At 41.1% G+C, this 17,887-nt stretch overlaps 1 protein-coding gene across 2 annotated transcripts in view; it reads left to right on the top strand.

Annotated features, from left to right (window-relative positions):
• The window catches only part of hlcs (holocarboxylase synthetase (biotin-(proprionyl-CoA-carboxylase (ATP-hydrolysing)) ligase)), a 146,958-nt gene that overhangs the window by 20,348 nt on the left and 108,723 nt on the right, over window positions 1–17,887 (top strand). For both annotated transcript variants that reach the window (XM_080203688.1, XM_080203687.1), the window contains exons 3-5: window positions 8,518–8,680; window positions 10,607–11,619; window positions 12,481–12,663. In XM_080203688.1, the coding sequence (XP_080059814.1) occupies window positions 8,518–8,680; window positions 10,607–11,619; window positions 12,481–12,663 (1,359 nt within the window). The remainder of the gene's footprint in view (window positions 1–8,517; window positions 8,681–10,606; window positions 11,620–12,480; window positions 12,664–17,887) is intronic.

The raw sequence follows: 17,887 nt of genomic DNA, 5'->3' as shown, positions 1-17,887 counted from the left end.
AGACATATTAGTCCCAGTCTATCATAGAAACCATTCAGTGCAGAAGGAGGCCATTTGGCCCATCAGGTCTTCATCAACAACAATCCCACCTAGACTTTATCACTGTAACCCCTCATTTACCCTGCTATTCCCCCTGACATTAAGGGGCAATTTAACATGGCCAATGCACCTAACCCGCACATCTTTGGACTGTGCGAGGAAACTGGAGCACCTGGAGGCAACCCACGCAGATACGGGGAGAATGTGCAAACTCCACAAAGACAGTGACCATAGCTGGGAATCGAACCCAGATCCCTGGACCTGTGAGACTGCAGTGCTAACCACTGTGCCACTATGCCACCCCTAGAAATTTTGGCAGCAGTGGGATTTGAACCCATGCCTCCATAGACACTGAAGCCTAAATCCAGTGCCTTAGCACGCTACCAGATATCTAGAGATTTTCACTAACGGAGTTTTGCCGTGGAAGAGAATAGAGTCAGTTTAATCTTTTTTTAAAGATTCTTTGTATTAGAAGTTTTAATTTCACATTTTGTCACAAAACACTAATTCCCAAAATCTAGTACAGTACAGAGACCATTATTCCTCACAAACATACAGAAAATTCATACAAATGAGTCCAATTATTAATCATTATAGTTGTTGTAGTCAGCATGTGGTATTGTATGAATAAAGAAAGGATACAAAGAAGAGTTGGGGGGGTGGGTGGGTGGGGTGAGTCTCAGGATAACAGGACACAGCCGTTGTGCACATCCTCCTCCAAAGGATAACAGAGACAGAATTACACAACATATGGAATCCCTTGTGGGGTAATATACAACCAAATGGACCTTAACTCAGCATCCCAGTACTTCCAACAAGCAAAAGGTTAACCTTGAAAAAAGGAACCTCAACATACCACCATCGGTACAGGATGTAGCATGTCAGTGTGTGCTTTCATGCACCAGTGAGTCAAGGACTTGTACACCTCGCCTTGGCTCGTGATGCTACAAACTTCCCTCCTCTCCAGCGATATCAGAGGCACTGATTGAGTTCTCCATCAACAGAAAATTTAAACCATTTTCCACCAAGGAAACTCTATTAACAAGGAGAAGAACAGTTGTTAAGTCACAATCAACAAGGTATCTTGAGGAGAGATATAACACACTTCCTCCCAACGAGATAAGGGAATCCTCTAGGATTAACTATAATAGATCAAAGCCTACATCAACACCCCAGCTACCTGGATAAAGAAAGGAAGCCCCTGATAGCAAGGAATGTTAGGATTGTCCAATGCATGCCAGATGTAGTTTTTCTACGTACATGATCATGTTCACAGGAAGGATACCTGGAACAGAATAACATATCCTCACAAGGAACAGGACACTTCCAACGGAGCACAGACCTAGAAGTTGACAGATTAGGATTCTGCATATAAGACCACTTGGACGAAACAATCTACTTCTCCAATAAACCCAATCTCCAATTGAAAAAAGGCTCCGACAACACTGAACCAAAGCCCCCAGACTTGTGCTCAGGCCTGCAACTAACAGGTCACTACATCGCCAAGGAAACCAAATCACAGAAGTGAGAGCAATCCAGACCCCTTAGGGGACATCTTGGGGTAGGGAAACCTACTCCTCCATCCAACATATCCTTCGCCTGACTCAAATATACATAGGCACTACTACATAGCTTGTTCAATGACGCTCTAAAATAAGGCCGTCCAAACCAAGGATACTCTCAACGCTCCTATACATTGAATAAAGCAAACTAGCCCTTTCTGTAGGTACCCCAAAAGTGCTATTTAGGCCTGCTTTCAATAAGATTCTCCCCATTTCCTATCTTCAGAGAAACGTTAACAATTGGACAAGATGCCCATCATCCATTCCATGAGCTCAATAATGAAATAACCATTACCTGTGCACCAAATCAAAATAAAGGATCAATCCAACAAGGTCTGATATCCAAGGATAAGTCAACTAGGGCTGTACCAGTACATTCTCCCACTTCAACAGTACCAAAGACGCCATGCCAAAAAAAAACAGTCTTTTCCAGGAAACAGGATCTGTCTGTGATTTCTCAGGAAACAAGCAAGGATTTCCTAATACCAAGATAATGAAAATGCAGAAGTAAAAGTAACCCTAATAGTTCTAACAGGGGATTTTCTTCACCCACAATGAGGACTTATAAGGCCGTACCAATACCAAACCACTCATCCGCCACCCTGCTGTGGAGCTATTCATCTAAAAAAATAAAGTGAAGGATACTGAAAGTTGTATTCCCTCAGTCTAAATGCAAGAACTGCAGCATATAAAAGAAAAAAAACAAACCAGGTAAATATTGCACAACCCTCATGTGATAAAAACCAACTCCATATGCTCCCCAATGGAAAGGAGGAGACTTGCAAATGATTAAACTATGGCCTCCCTCTTTCTACCGTCAGAGCATACAGGTGGACCAATACCATCAAGAAAAATAAAATAGACAGTCCAGATTTTCGCAATGTAACAGGATAACGAGCAACAAATGTCTATGTGCTCATACATCATACACCCTTGTCAGAATAAAAGGCAACATCCATGGACTGGAAGAGGCCAAAGCCATGATAGGATCATCAAGCAACAGCCAGAGCTTCAATGAAGCCTTTGCAGCTCTTCCATGTTGTCATCCCGAAGCCATGGAAAAGAAAAGCTTAGGCCATTGCGGGTGGTTTTATTTTTCTTGATGGTATTAGTCCACCTGTATGCTCTGACGGTAGAACAAGGGAGGCCATAGTTTAATCATTTGCGAGTCTCCTCCTTCCCATTGGGGAGTATATGGAGTTGATTTTATCACAAGGCCCAACATGTCCAGCCACTTCCAATTCTTCTCAACGAGGACAAGATAACATAAGACCAGTGGTCAAAGTCTTTGACCCCAAACTTTGAAGACAGATGCTTCATCAAACTAGAGGTGTCCAGCACGCAAATAGAGATTGTGAAAGCTTGGCAGTCAAATACAAATTTGGCTGGGAGTTCATTCCCAGCATCCTTTGGGAGACTGGGTGCATGGATACTCCTTCTCCAGCCCTATCTCTGCAAGCCAGGCAGCCTGTACGATGTTATGCAACAGGATTTCCAAGAACTGAAGATGAGCCCCTATAGAGGAAACTGCCCTTTCCATTGACAGGATTCCCCCTCTGTTTCATTCATTCTCTTTAGGGTATCTCGCAGCTCACCAACATGAGCACCAAAAATCTGTGCTGGGGAACTGAAACTGTTGTTCACAACTTCACTCAATGGTGATAATCATCTTGATGCCAGTAGCATTATCGAAGCATAGGCCTGCTCACCAGTGAAACTACCACAGTGAACTGAGCCCCATCCTGGCAGTCTCTGACTGCCTTCATCAAGCAAGGATTTTCTTGACTTAATTTGACTCTCCATTGTCTGAATTTATCCAGGACTTTCCAGGATCATAGCACAGATTATGCAAATCATGACTAGATAATTATGGGTTGTGCATCAGGATAAAAAGCAGATTCAAAGATGAGTAGGGACTGATATTGCAACAATGTAGCCAATCCAGAGATTACATAATGTGACCCCCCCCCCCCATCAATCCAGCTAATCTCTGTCTCTTGGATTTCCAAAGGTAGACAAGTTTTCCTCTGAGAAGTGAATTCTTAGCTAGATACTGGCAGCCACATTATTTAAGGCAAGGCAACGAACATGAGATGTGCAGTTCTTCCCCTTCTGAGTTCAATCACAGCTAAATTCAAACACAAGTTCAAAACCTAAAGCGCATCTCTGACAGGCAATTTTCAGTATATAATTAACCTTTTGCCTTTAAACCAGTTTTTTCAATTAAAATAATTGCAGTGCAAATAAGCAAACAGTTCTTCACCTCGTATACCATCAGTCAGTTGATTCCTTGGAAAAGGCATGCTTGCACCCATTCCAAAGGTGAGTTTATGACCCTTTTTTTAAAAGTTTCCATCCATATTATTAAATAAAACATTGCCTTGGAAAATGTGGTTCTCACATCATCAATCCATCCAATTCTTTGTATCCCACGACTCTCATCTCCCCCTCTCTCTTTCCATCACCATTTCTTTCTCATAAGAACTAGGAACAGGAATAGGCCATCTAGCCCCTTGAGCCTGCTCTGCCATTCAATAATATCATGGCTGATCTTTTTGTGGACTCAGCTCCACTTACCTGCCGCTCACCATAACCCTTAATTCCTTTACTGTTCAAAAATCTAGCTATCATTGTCTTAAAAATATTCAAAGAGGTAGCCTCAGCTGCTTCACTGGGCAGGGAATTCCACAGATTCACAACCCTTTGGACGAAGAATTTCTCCTCAACTCAGTCCTAAATCTGCTCCCCTTATTTTGAGGCTTTGCCCCCTACTCCAAAAGATGTGTTGATTAGGTGCATTGGACATGCTAATTTCTCCCTCTGTGTACCTAAACAGGCGCCGCAGTGTGGTGACTAGAGGATTATCACAGTGACTTAATTGCACTTTTAATGTAAGCCTAAATAAACTTCAACTAAGTTGAAGTTTCACTTGCTAGTGGAAACAACCTCCCTGCTTCTATCTTATCTATTCCCTTCATAATTTTATATTTTTCTATAAGATTCTCCCCCTCGCCCAACAATTCTTCTAAACTTAAATAAGTATAGACCTCGTCTACTCAGTCTCCCCTCATAAGCCAACCCTCTCAACTCCGAAATCAACCTAGTGAATCTCCTGTGCATCACCTCCAGTGCCAGTATTTCTCATCTATTTCTTGAAACAGCTTTCACTGAAGTTCATCAGTTAGAACAGGATCCTAAAGCCTTTTGTCATTCCACTTCCCACAATGCTTGTGCAGCTGCTTATTTGCAAGCCCAAGAAGTGCAGTTTTCTGGCCTTCAGCTGGTTTAGCTATCCATCAGTCTGAACCATCCTAAGTACCACTGGGCTTCACTCTCCCTTCTGAAAGCCATGTGGCGAAATCCTAAGGCAGAGTGTTGGATTAAATGTCAGGAAACATTCACTTTTAGATGTTGTTGCCCTGTGGAACTATCAAAATATGATGCATAAAGTAAATTGACAAGCTCCTTTCTGAAGAGAATGCTCCCTGTTGTAGTAGATAAGTTAGTTCTGTGGAAAACTGCTCAACTGGAGCCTTGCCTATTTGTTGGTATTGGAGCAATTCGGCAGAATTTCTGAAGTGCCCATTTGTTGTTTTGTCTCTCTTTGGAGAAGGTGTGGTTAAGGGGTCGTTGTTATCGATATGTGTGACCACTGAATATGACTAGGGGGGAGGCCTAATCGTATTTCTTATGTTTCCACTTCTGTTTCTCTCTTTTTCCTCCCAATCCTTGTTTGTTATATCAAATCGGACTGAGTCTCTTTTCCTTTCCCTAGTTTTATTTTTATCTTCATTCCTACTCTTGCCTTCTCACTCTGTTTCACTACTTCTGCTTCTCTTTCTTCTGTCTCTCCCCATCCATTTCTATTTCTCTCTCCATTTTTGTCTCTTCGTTCCAACATTTGACTGCCTGGTTTGTCCAGCACTTGTTCCTCTCTTTCTGTATGTGCATCTATCTCCCTTTACTTATCCCCACTCCCACCAACACCATCTTGCGCGCTGTATAGACAAAGCATGCCATTCGTAGACTACATAGGAAAGAAGGTTCAGAATGTAGTGTTGCAGTCATAGCTAAGGTGAGGAAAAAGATCAACTTGATATAAGGTAGGTCCATTCAAAAGTTGACTGTCAAGTGCCTCATGGAGAATCTTCAGTGCATAGTGGTGTTTTGAACTCCCTGATGGACTTAGTTTTAATATGACAATCAATTATCTTTTTCTAAGTAAACTTTAACAAATTGGAGTTCGTTGGGTGGGTTTATTTCATTTTCTTCCAGAATCAGTTGCTATATTGGACATAGATCAGTGGATTTGTGCTTTCATAAATTATACCATCCACAATAAAATTGTGACAAGGCTGCAACCAGATGCTAATGTGAAATACTTTTCATACCACTATTCAGTACCTTGGGGCATTTACTACACTGAAGGTGCTAAATAAATGTAAATTATTACAGGGAAATGGCTTTCTTTAAAAAATATGGTTTGTTAATGTAAATTTTCCCAAGATGCTTTAAAAGGCGTTCACAGTACTTTGTTAGTTTTGTTGTGCAGTATATCATTAAAACAGCGTTAAAGCTTTCAAGGTTAACCAGTTGGAGTTAAGTGTTGTTGATTTGCTGTAACTGATAGCTGTCAAGCTATTTTGCAGCTTCGAAACCTGGAAGGTCTCTTGTGTTTTAAAAATAGCAACATGTAAGTGAGAATTACATTTGGCAGACAAATGACTCAGTGGATCAGTGGCTGAGAGTCTTTCAAAGTATTTGTGATGCATTATATGTCTTTGCATCTCACTTTGAGAACTTTTGAAGCTCTTGTTGAAAAGTACAGCAACCAATTTGTATAGGAAGGACCCCAAACAGCAATGAAGTAAGTGACTAAATCATTTGTTTTAAGCATTGGTTGAGGGATAAATATTGGCCTGGAGAATTTCTCTACATTTCGTGCCATGCATGTCTGCCTGAAGTTGAAAGACAGAACATCGGTTTAACCACCTCATCTGAAAGATGTTATTTCTAATAGTGCAATACTCCCTCGTATGGCACTGAAATTCAAGCTGAGATTCTGATCAAGTCTAGTGAGCCTGGAATGTATAACCCTTCTCAATGTCAAATCCATCCCTTTAGTACATTAGCCATTTCATCATAGCAAGAAATTACATTTTGAATAGCTTTAGTGTTTATGACACCATTATTTTGCTTGGTAGAGTAGTTCAAACATCATCCCTTTTTAAAGAACAAACTTGAGTTCATCCAAACCTCTGCTGCTATCATCCTAATGTGCATCAAGTCCCACTTACCCATTACCCCAGTGTTTCTGTTCCTAATTAGCTCCTGGTTTGGTAACATCTCAGCCTATAGATGAACCTACTCCAGCCCTATAAATAGCAAGGTTTCCTTGTTTTATTAAATCTGCCATCTTGCATGTCCTTGATTTTCAGTGCTCCACTGTTGGCAAATAGACCTTCAATTGCCTAGGCCCTGAGCTCTGAAATTCCTTACTTAAACCTCTACACCTGTGTATCTCTCTCTTCCCTCCTTTAAATCCTGAAATCCATCCCTGACTAGTTTTATGGTCAGCTATTGTAATATCTCCTTATGTGGCTTGATGTCAAGTATTGTTTTTATTACTGTCCTGTGAGGTGTCCTGAAATGCTTTACTATGTTAAAGGTGTTATATAAATGCAAGTTGCTGTTGCCTTGGGATATCTCCATGGTCACCCTATTGTTTTGCACGTGCATTTTGTGAATGACATACTTGAATAAGTGACAGTCAAGCTTCTGGAAAATGATTCTTTACAGGCACCGATATATATATATATATATTCCATTGTCCCCCACCCCCTCAGATTGTTAATGCACCTTTTCTTGTACATTCAGTGCTGTTACCAGATTAACTTACCCTATTGCTTTCCTCCCAACTCGGGGTGATTCTTGCAGGGAATGCATGTTAGATGTTTGGGGCCTTGTATTTAAAAAAAAGACTTGGAGCACAGTGTGTAATGTTTTGCTAGTACATTTCTTGTACAATGCCGTTAGTTTATCTTCCCAAATTCCTCTTGTCACTTACTACCATGGCCTGTATTGCTGAAACTGTTCACAGTTCAAATGGGCATATGCTGGTATAGTGAACTTACAACAGCACGGTTAGGCTTCCTGCTGGTTCTTGCCCGCTCTGACCTCTCAGCAATTTTATGATATGGTGGGTGAAGCCTTGGATGGTCCACCCACCCTTATCACAATTGAGGACTTCAAATGGCCAATTACTGACAGCTTAAGGGTCATTTCCCACCCAGCCTTAATTTTTAGGCTAACGGGAGGAGTTCCAAGTATGAGGGAAGTTTGAAAATAACTGGGTTAGGGCCTTCGGTGGGAAGGAGGTAAGGAGGCTCTTTTAATTCTGTGCTTTTAACCTGTGGAAACTGCTGCACTGCTCTGCCCCCTCTGCTTTTCCCCAACACCCCAATTTTCCACCGTCTTTACTTCCCCATGCCAAAACTTATTTTTTCCTGGAGTCTCAGGACTAGGACAAGCATGCAATTCCAGTCCTATCCACTGCAACCTCTGGTGCTGCAGGGACGAGAGAGCTGCTGGCGAGTCAGGTTGGGAAGTGGAAGTCCCATCTGCAGACAACTAATGCTCATCACAGTGTGAAATAGCAACAGGGCAGGCAGTGTTGGTAGGATATCTTCCCTGCCATCCCAATTGATGGACAGGGAACACAGCCATCCTAAAATTCCTGGCCACGGTACGACACTTTCAAATGCCCACTATTGCATTGAATTGAAATCATTGAGACAACACTGAATATCTGTGAGATTTGGATAGATCTTTGCTATAATTTGCATTAGTAATTGGTTACATTAATTGAGTTTTGTTTAAAGTTGCATTATATCATAGGACAAGTTTTTTTCTGTAGGTTTTAAAATATTCTGATCTATGTATACCGTTGGCTTATTTACTTGGCAATCCCTACAAATTAATTGCTGAAGCGAATGTGGATGATTTTAGTAGGCTTGGAATAGCCTTCATGGAGAACAGACTACAAATGGATAATGGAATGGTGCTTCAAAAAATAGTTTGTGAGTACCTTTTTGCCTTCATTTTGCTTAGCTTCAACTTTCAATGTTTTGGTTGCATTAAATACATTTATATCTGTGACCACCATTTGTAGAGATATTATCAACATCCGTGTGAAAACTTCCTCTGTTTAGTTTTTCTAATAAATTTGTAAGCATGCCCCCCACCCTTGTCCCCGAATTTGACACATAACATCTTTGCAATGTTACATGGCAGTTGGAAAAATTTATACCTCTATCTAATTTAGTCAAGAGCCTGAAGTGAGTTTGCCACAATATAGTCGAGGGTTTCCCAAATTTTTCCAGCCTTAGAGCCCCTTTGACCACCCAAGGGTACTGAAGATACCCCTAAAAAAAAGTTCTTGCTGAAGAATTGAACCACAAATAATGATTATTATGCAATAGGCACAAACATACAAAACAAACTTAAATTTTCCATGTCTTATATGTATACATTTATTATAATGAAAAGGTTTTGTTATTCAATGATATTTCTAAGTCTTACCATTTTGTTATTTTGAATGAGAGCACCCACTCTCATGCGTTCCACATTACCCTCACTCTTTCTCTTGCCAACCCCACCCTCTAGTCCTTCTGGGTTAAAACTTTGAGGTGACTTTACCCAGTTTTATGCCAGTGCTTTCCTGAAATGATGAATGACACTGGAAAATGTATGAGCACACACTCAGAATTTTTCCCTGAGGGAGGCATCGTGACCAGTTTCTCCAATTTCATCGTGGCTGAGGTCCCCTCACTGGAATGCAGACAATAGTTTTGTTTTCTTCGAGCTACTGATGGTATTAATGTGTTATTTTTGAAGGGTACAAATTCTGTCCATGGAATAAGTAACAAGTAAGATGATTTTCATGTGAAGTCGCTTGAGGAAGGTATAAAGCATGAAATATATCTTGCATTGCACTTTGACATAATGGTCAATTTGTGTGATTGGGAAACTCGTTTCCTTACAAACACTGGAACTATCATAAGGGCAAACCCATTTTGACCTCACCAATTTATCTATGGAAACAAAAATAGGAGCAGGAGTAAGCCATTCGGCGCTTAGAGGCTGCCCCATCATACATTATGATTATCCAACTCAGTAATCTGTCCCTGCTTTCCCCTCATATCCTTTGATTCCTTTAACCCCAACAGTTATACCTAACTCCTCCTTGACAACATAATGTTTTGGCCTCAACTGTTTTCTATGGTGGAGAATTCCTCAGGCTCATCACTCTGAACAAAAAATCTTTTTTGTCATTTCAGTCCTAAATAACCTACACCACATCTTCAGACTGTGACCCCTGATTCTGGACTCCCCCACCATTGGGAACATTCTTCCAGCATCCACATTGTCTGGTCCTGTCTATTATTGAGATATTGGCACCTGCTGCTCTTACCTTGGTTCTTAAGAGTTAGGGTAAACCAAAACTGGGGATGCTTTTCTCTTCAAGAGATAATTATGTCAATTTGGTTCAAATCTCTTAATTTATATTTATTCTTTGGCACTACACTTTTTAAGTTAAACTTTTTAAAGTTTAAAAGTTTATTTCTTATTGTCACAAGTAGGCTTACATTAACACCGCAATTAAGTTACTGTGAAAATCCTCTAGTTGCCAAACTCGGGTGCCTATTTGGGAACATTTGAGGGAGAATTTAACATGGCCAATGCATCTGGGAGGAAACTGGAGCACCCGGAGGAAACCCACGCAGACACGAGGGGGAATGTGCAGACTCCGCACAGACAGTCACTCAAGCTGGGAATCAAACCCAGGTCCCTGACGGTGTGAGACAGCCGTATGAACCACTACGCCACTTGGGGAATGTTTGGGAGGATTCCTATCTTGTTTTTTTTAACCTGTCATTGTTTATATTTAGGAATGCTTAATACTGTACCTGCTCAGTTTTATTGATTTCAAGTATTTCTTTCAGCTCTACAGTTCAATGAATCAGTTCAAATGGAATTACTCAAATCAGGTGCAGTCTTTGAAGAAGAGAGGAAGGAGGTAGGGGGTTTCCAGGATCTGGACTTTGCAAAGGAGACCTGTCCTAAAGGCACTTTAATCAAATTAGTGTCTGAACCAAACGTAGGTTCATGTGGTGATGTCATTTGTACAGTTGGTTCTGCTAAAAAACTTCAACAACCCGCAATGGATGAAATTATAGGAGTTCACAATGGAGAGTTTCACGCAGCCCAGGAAGAAAAGGAACTTGAGAAACACGAAGGCTATTGCCTTCATCTTGCCAGTTGCTCTGAGTGTTTGGAGTTGGAAAACAGCACCATTGAATCAGTCAAATATGCCTCGGCAGAAAACCTACAGGACCTCCCTGATGATTATTGTGATAGCTCCGATGAAACAGTGGTTGAGGAGGACAATTTACCAGCAAACACAAGGCAAAGCAACAAAAGTGGGAAACCTCCCAATGTGTTGATATATGTTGGATCTGATTACAGTCAGTACTTGATAAAGTTTCAACAGATAAAGTCTGTCCTGTTGGATTGTCTTGACAATGACAGCTATGTGGTCTATCCTCTTCTAGAAGAGCAGGTTCTGAAAGTTCCTTGGGTTGATAATACTTTGTTGCTGGTTGTGGCATGTGATGGTCCAGTGCCTGAGCAGATTCATGCAAAATTTATGCTTTACCTATCCAGAGGTGGGAAGATCTTGGGACTCTGCACGTCGTTTTCTTTTGGTGAGGTCAAAATATCTCTCAAAAAAGAACTAAAGGAAAAAATTCACAAATTCTGCTTTACTAAATCTGATGGCAAGGACATATCCCTCCATGCTTTAACCAGTGGCAAAACTTTTTTAAGAGAGATTAATAGCACAGAGGAAGCCGCAGAAGATCTTGAGCTGTGGGGGAGGTTGGCTAATCCTGGAAAGGACATAGTAATTGTACGTTTACCACATGGAGAAAATGGAGGAGAAGCTGTTCTCTGCCAGGTACAGTGATTAAAATTTAGATTTTATCTGTAAGAAATTGCATTCTCCTTTTTGCTTAGATTAACGTTATATTATCTTCCCTCTCCTTGTTCCTGCAATGATTTTATTTGGTTAATTATTGTCACGTATTGGAATACAGTGAAATGTATTGTTTCTTGCGCGCTAAACAGACAAAACATACCATTCATAGAGTGCGTAGGGGAGAAGGAAAGGAGAAGGTATAGAATGTAGCCACTTAGCAAAAAATCTTTTGTAATTGACATCTTTTTCTGCTCAATTTGTCAGTCTTCACTCTTAATTTATTCTGCAACTGTTTGTATTTCAAAAAAATTCTGTGACTTCGCTTACTCCTAGGCTTCTAATTTTCCGTTTTGCCCCTCCAGTTGTCTGAGTTCTTTTTCTTAGTTCCTTTCACTTAGTTCACCCCAAACTCATTTCTTTTCCTATTTAATCTGATCAGAAAAGTAGTCGATGATTAGAAAAGTTGGAGAGATGATTCATCCTAAATTGCTTTTATTTTTCCTGTAATTCCTAGTCATATTTTGGCTAAGGGGTTTAGAATAAAAGAAAATTAGAATTGGTGTGGGTAAAAGAAAAAAATGGAGTTGGGGGGAGGAGAAATGCCCTCTCTGAACAAAACCACGGAAGTTGTGAATAAGACAGAATAACAGAATGGTTATAGCACAGAAGGAGGCTATTTGGCCCATCATGTCTGTGCCAGGTCTCTGAGCATTTCAACTCGTGCTTTTCTCCCACTTTCTTCCTGTGGCCCTGCATATTCTTCTAGGTATTATTTCAGAAGTTTTGTTCTTATTGATTGACCAACTTACATAATTTTTTTGGTTGTACATGTATATACAGGTTCACCTTGAAATTCCTCCCAATTCAAAAGAGGCTTCTGCGCAGCAGGATTTCAGAACACTTAAATTGAGCAATGCTTTGCGATATGAAGTACTGACAGAAATTCTGACCTGTTTACAACTCGGCTGTGAATTTAACGAAATGCCACCTCTGACACCAGTCTACCTGTTGACCACGGAAGAGGTAAGGATTTTTGTTTCATTAGGGCAAGATAGGCTTTTTTTTGAATGGGAGCTTTGATGAAGGGTCACCCGATCTCGAAATGTTGGCACTATCCTCTCTCCACAGATGCTGTCAGATCTGCTGAGAATTTCTAGCATTTTCAGTCATTGTTTTGAGATGTTTTGATTGGATTACACATTTGTGTAAGAACAAGTTGTGGGCATCTTCTATTGAGAGTTACGAATTTAGTTCTTTAGAGATGTTAGTCCTAGGATATTAAAGTAACCAGTTTACTAGAGACAGATAATTTTTCAGTTTGGACCACGGTGAAAAACTGAGCTCACTAGCTTATCGCAAATTCTTTCTCAACATTGTCCTCACTAGAACGAGTCCTTGAATCAGTCTTGAGCCCAGCCATACTGTAAGGCAAATTAGTTAATGCACTGTAATATGTTTTAAAAGCAAAGCATAATTTCAGAAGTTTAATAGAACCTTTCACAATCAAACCATTTTTTTCTAATTAGGAAAAATATTGAAATAATTTACTTATTTTGTGTTTTGTATCTAAAAACAGCCTTTCATTTTACAGATAATTATCTCTGTCAAGCTGAAGAACAGGAATACATTGCATTACCTGCTTGTTTTCCTTTATTTTGACGAATTTATTGGAGTTCTATGAGGATGTGACTAGTGCGGTAGGCAGAGGGGAACAGATGGATGTGGTGTTTCTCAATTTTCAGAAGGCGTTTGATAAGGTGCCGCACAAAAGGTTGCTTCAGAAGGTTAGGGGTCATGGAGTTGGCGGTAAGGTGTTAGCGTGGATAAAGGATTGGTTGTCTAATAGGAAGCAGAGAGTTGGTATCAATGGGTGCTATTCTGATTGGCGGTTGGTGAGTAGTGGAGTGCCCCAGGGATCAGTGCTGGGTCCTCAACTATTTACCATTTATATAGATGATCTGGAGGAGGGGGCTGAGTGTAGGGTGTCGAAATTTGCTGATGACACGAAGATAAGTGGAAAAGCAAATTGTGCGGAGGGTGTGGAAAGTCTGCAGAGGGATCTAGATAGGCTAAGCGAGTGGGCGAGGACCTGGCAGATGGAGTACAATGTTAGCAAGTGTGAGGTTATCCACTTTGGCAGGAATAATAGTAGGAGGGATTACTATTTAAAGGGCGAAAAGCTGCAGCATGCTACGGTGCAGAGGGACCTGGGGCTCCTTGTGCATGAGTCGCAAAAACCCAGCCTGCAGGTGCAGCAGGTGATCAGGAAGGCAAATGGGATGCTGGCCTTTATAGCGAGAGGGATTGAATATAAAAGTAGGGAGGTCTTGCTGCAACTGTACAGGGCACTGGTGAGGCCGCAGCTGGAGTACTGTGTGCAGTTTTGGTCGCCGCACTTGCGCAAGGATATTTTGGCCTTGGAGGGAGTGCAGAGGAGGTTCACTAGGCTGATACTGGAGATGAGGGGGTTGAACTATGAAGAGAGGCTGAATAGACTGGGTTTGTACTCATTGGAGTTTAGAAGGATGAGGGGGGATCTTATAGAGACGTATAAGATAATGAAGGGGATGGATAGGGTAGAGGTAGAGAGATTCTTCCTGCTCAGAAAGGATAGCAGGACTAGAGGGCACAGCCTCAAGATAAGTTGGGGGGGGGGGTGCAGTTTAGAATGGAGTTGAGGAGGAACTTCTTCACTCAAAGGGTGGTGAATCTCTGGAATTCTCTGCCTGTTGATGTGGTGGAGGCTACCTTGCTAAATATATTTAAGTCACGGGTAGATAGGTTTTTGGTAGGCAAGGGAATTAAGGGTTATGGGGAGAAAGCGGGAAAGTGGAACTGATCCACTTCAGATCAGCCATGATCTTATTGAATGGCAGGGCAGGCTTGAGGGGCTAGATGGCCTACTCCTGCTCCTATTTCTTATGTTCTTATTTTTTCTGTTGTAAGTTTCTAACACCTGTATCTATCTGACATGTGACAATAATAATGAAATCAAAAGATTGTTGGAGGGTATTGACCTCTTTAATGCCCCCTGTCTGCTTGCTAAAGTAGCACTAAGGTATTACTTGTCTTTGATGCTCCAAGATGCTTCCCTGTAGCATTATGGAAATGGTGTGATTGTATTATTAAATACTTTTGCATTATTATTTGTCTTGTACAACTTCAGTCAGCACTGGGGATTATGAAAGGTCACCACCTAGTGGTGATATATTGTAACAATCATGTTTGCAGGCCAATTATACACTAAAATTTAAATGATCCACATTGGCAAATTTAGTAGTTAAAATGGAATTATTAGATAATTTGAAATAAGCAACTTCGAGTTAAGGAAGTGACCTGTGATAGCAGATTACAATGCTTTCTACATTATTATTCAGGTAGAATTATAGAATTATAAATTGGCACAAAAACTGGCCATTTTGTGAGTTTTCTCTCCACTGAACCACCTAGTTTAATCACACACTCCAGAATTCACACTACAATGACATTTCTTTTTGGGGAAGTTTGAGACAATTGTAGGATAGGCAAATTTTGTTTTTCCTGGTAAATTTAAGTTTCCTCCTAATTATAATGGATTTTTAAATGTATTTAATATTAAAGTACTGGCAAATTTTATTCAATTCACGCTTCACTCCCAGTGGAATTGTGTTTATTAATGTTGAAGATTAATGTGAATTAAAATGTCATCAAAATACATTTGACACCTGAATCCAATGCATATTCCAATGAGGGAGAAAAATGTAAGGTGTTATAATGTTGAAGAATGATGCTAGGGAGCACAGAGGGCTATATATTTACAGGTGTACATTCTGTTACACTTCCGCTTCTTCTGTGCCTGTTTCCTGCTGCAGAAACTTACGATATCACCCCTGGTGAATGCATTAATGCAGCAGAGTTCAGTAAGCCAATAAGAATGAATACAAATATGTTTATGTATTTATGCGCAGCATGATGGCACAGTGGTTAGCCCTGCTGCCTCATAGTGCCAGGGACCTGGGTTCGATTCCTGGCTTGGGTGACTGTGTGGAGTTTGCACATTCTCCTCGTGCCTGCGTCGGTTTCCTCCCACACTCCAAAGATGTGCGGGTCAGATTGATTGGCCATGCTGAATTTCCCCTTGGTGTCAGGGGGTTAGAAGGGTAAGTATGTGGGGCCATGGAGATGGGGATTGTTATCAGTGCAGACTTGATAGGTCAAATGGCTTCTTTCAATGATTTTATAATTTCTTCCCCGTTAAATTGAACATCTCCAACAAGTTCGAGGTGAAAAATAATCAACAAGTCAGATGGTCTGGAGGTCATCAGTCTTGAAACAGTTGATGGCGAAACTCTGGTGTGTTCTTCGTTACAGTGGTGATAACTGCTGGTGTTTTGTCTTTGCATGAACATCATCGGTGGTAGATTTAAGTGGTGTTTATGTGAAAACTATAGGTTGTCCTTGTGTCTGATCATTAGATGAGGTGTTCCTTTCCTCATAGTGTGTTGGTGTCGAAGTTGTAGGAAGGTTCAGGTCAGGACGTTGTATAGTTGAATCTGGATTTTCAGCAGGTTCCAATTTCAGCAGATCTGTCCTCCAAGCCAATAGCTAGTCTGCATGTCTCTGTCAAGTGATGTTGATTCTGGTCTGGACAGTAAAAGAGGCAGGTCCAGTCTGTGCAAAGATTGTGGTAGAAACTCATTCCTCTTCTGTGGAATAATTTCTAGCCAAAAGTCCTTGTCTTTGTTAGAAAACTCCATGCATTGCTTGCCTGCTCTTCCAGTTGTTCCTGTTGTTGCTGTTGTACGATCTCTTCAGTTTTCAGAGGTTTCATCAAATCGAATGCTGATCATAGTTGTCGCTTCTTCATTAGTACTGTAGGAGAGGTCTCGGCCGTGGGATGTGCAATGATCCTATGCACTGTTAGGAATTTATTAAGATGTTTGATCAGCAAATTCTGTTCCCCGGATGCTCTCAAGGTATGTTTCATGGCTCGGAAAAAGTGTTCTTCTAGTCCATTAGTAGCAGGATGATATGGTGCGGACCTAATGTGTTGAATACAATTTTCTCATATGAAACTTTCGAATTCTTATGAAACAAATTAAGGTCTGTTGCTGCTTACAATGACTAAATACTTCTAGTTTCTCGATAGTCTTCTCCGATGAAGTAAATTACATCATAGTGAACCCCTGTCCACTTAGTGTGAGCGTCAACTGTTACCAAGAACATATATCCTTCTCAAAGTCCTGGAAGATCCACATGCATTTCATGCCAAGCCTCTTCAGGCCATTCCCATAGATGCAGCGGTGTTAGTGTGGCAGGTTTCTTACTTTGGTACAGAAAGAACATATTTTAACTTTCCCTTCAATTTCTGCATCCAATCCAGGCCACCAGAAATAATTTCTCTCTATTTCCGCCACACGTACATTTCCGCAATGGCTCTCATGTAGCTTCTCTAACACCTGCTTTCTCAGCAATGACAGAATGATCACTCTGAGAAGACCTCTTGACTGTACCGACAGCTCCATTCTCCTGGAGTAATAGGATTTCAGGTTAGTTGTTGGTTCCAAAGTCTTTCCTTGTAAAAACCAGATTAATCACTCCTGAGAATACATAATTGCTCTAAGTGTGTTTTCCCACTTGCCTAGAAGTGACAGGTGTGTTGTCTACTTGTTCAAAGTAGAAGATATTCCTGCTTAGTAGTCTGATTAACTATCTGGCAATCTTGAAAGTCTCGCCATAAGAACATACGAACGTAAGAAATAGGAGCAGGAGTAGGCCATCTAGCCTTTCGAGCCTGCCCCGCCATTCAATAAGATCACGGCTGATCTGAAGTGGATCAGTTCCACTTTCCTGCTTTCTCCCCATAACCTTTAATTCCCTTGTCTGTCAAAAACCTATCTACCCGTGACTTCAATATATTTAGCAAGGTAGCCTCCACCACTTCAACTGGCAGAGAATTCCAGAGATTCACCACCCTTTGAGTGAAGAAGTTCCTCCTCAACTCTGATCTAAACTGCCCCCCCCCCCCCCCCCCCCCCCCCCCACCCTTTTATCTTGAGGCTGTGCCCTCTAGTCCTGCTATCCTTTCTAAGCGGGAAGAATCTCTCTACCTCTACCCTATCCATCCCTTTCATTATCTTATACATCTCAATAAGATCCCCCCCTCATCCTTCTAAACTCCAATGAGTACAGACCCAGTCTATTTAGTCTCTCTTCATAGTCCAACCCCCTCATCTCCGATATCAGCCTAGTGAACCTCCTCTGCACT

This window comes from Carcharhinus amblyrhynchos, chromosome 15 (genome assembly GCF_965287045.1).
Source record: "Carcharhinus amblyrhynchos chromosome 15, sCarAmb.v2.hapA, whole genome shotgun sequence".
NCBI lineage: Eukaryota > Metazoa > Chordata > Chondrichthyes > Carcharhiniformes > Carcharhinidae > Carcharhinus > Carcharhinus amblyrhynchos.
Note: the sequence above shows the minus strand (reverse complement) of the source record. Positions and strands in the feature narration are given on the sequence as shown.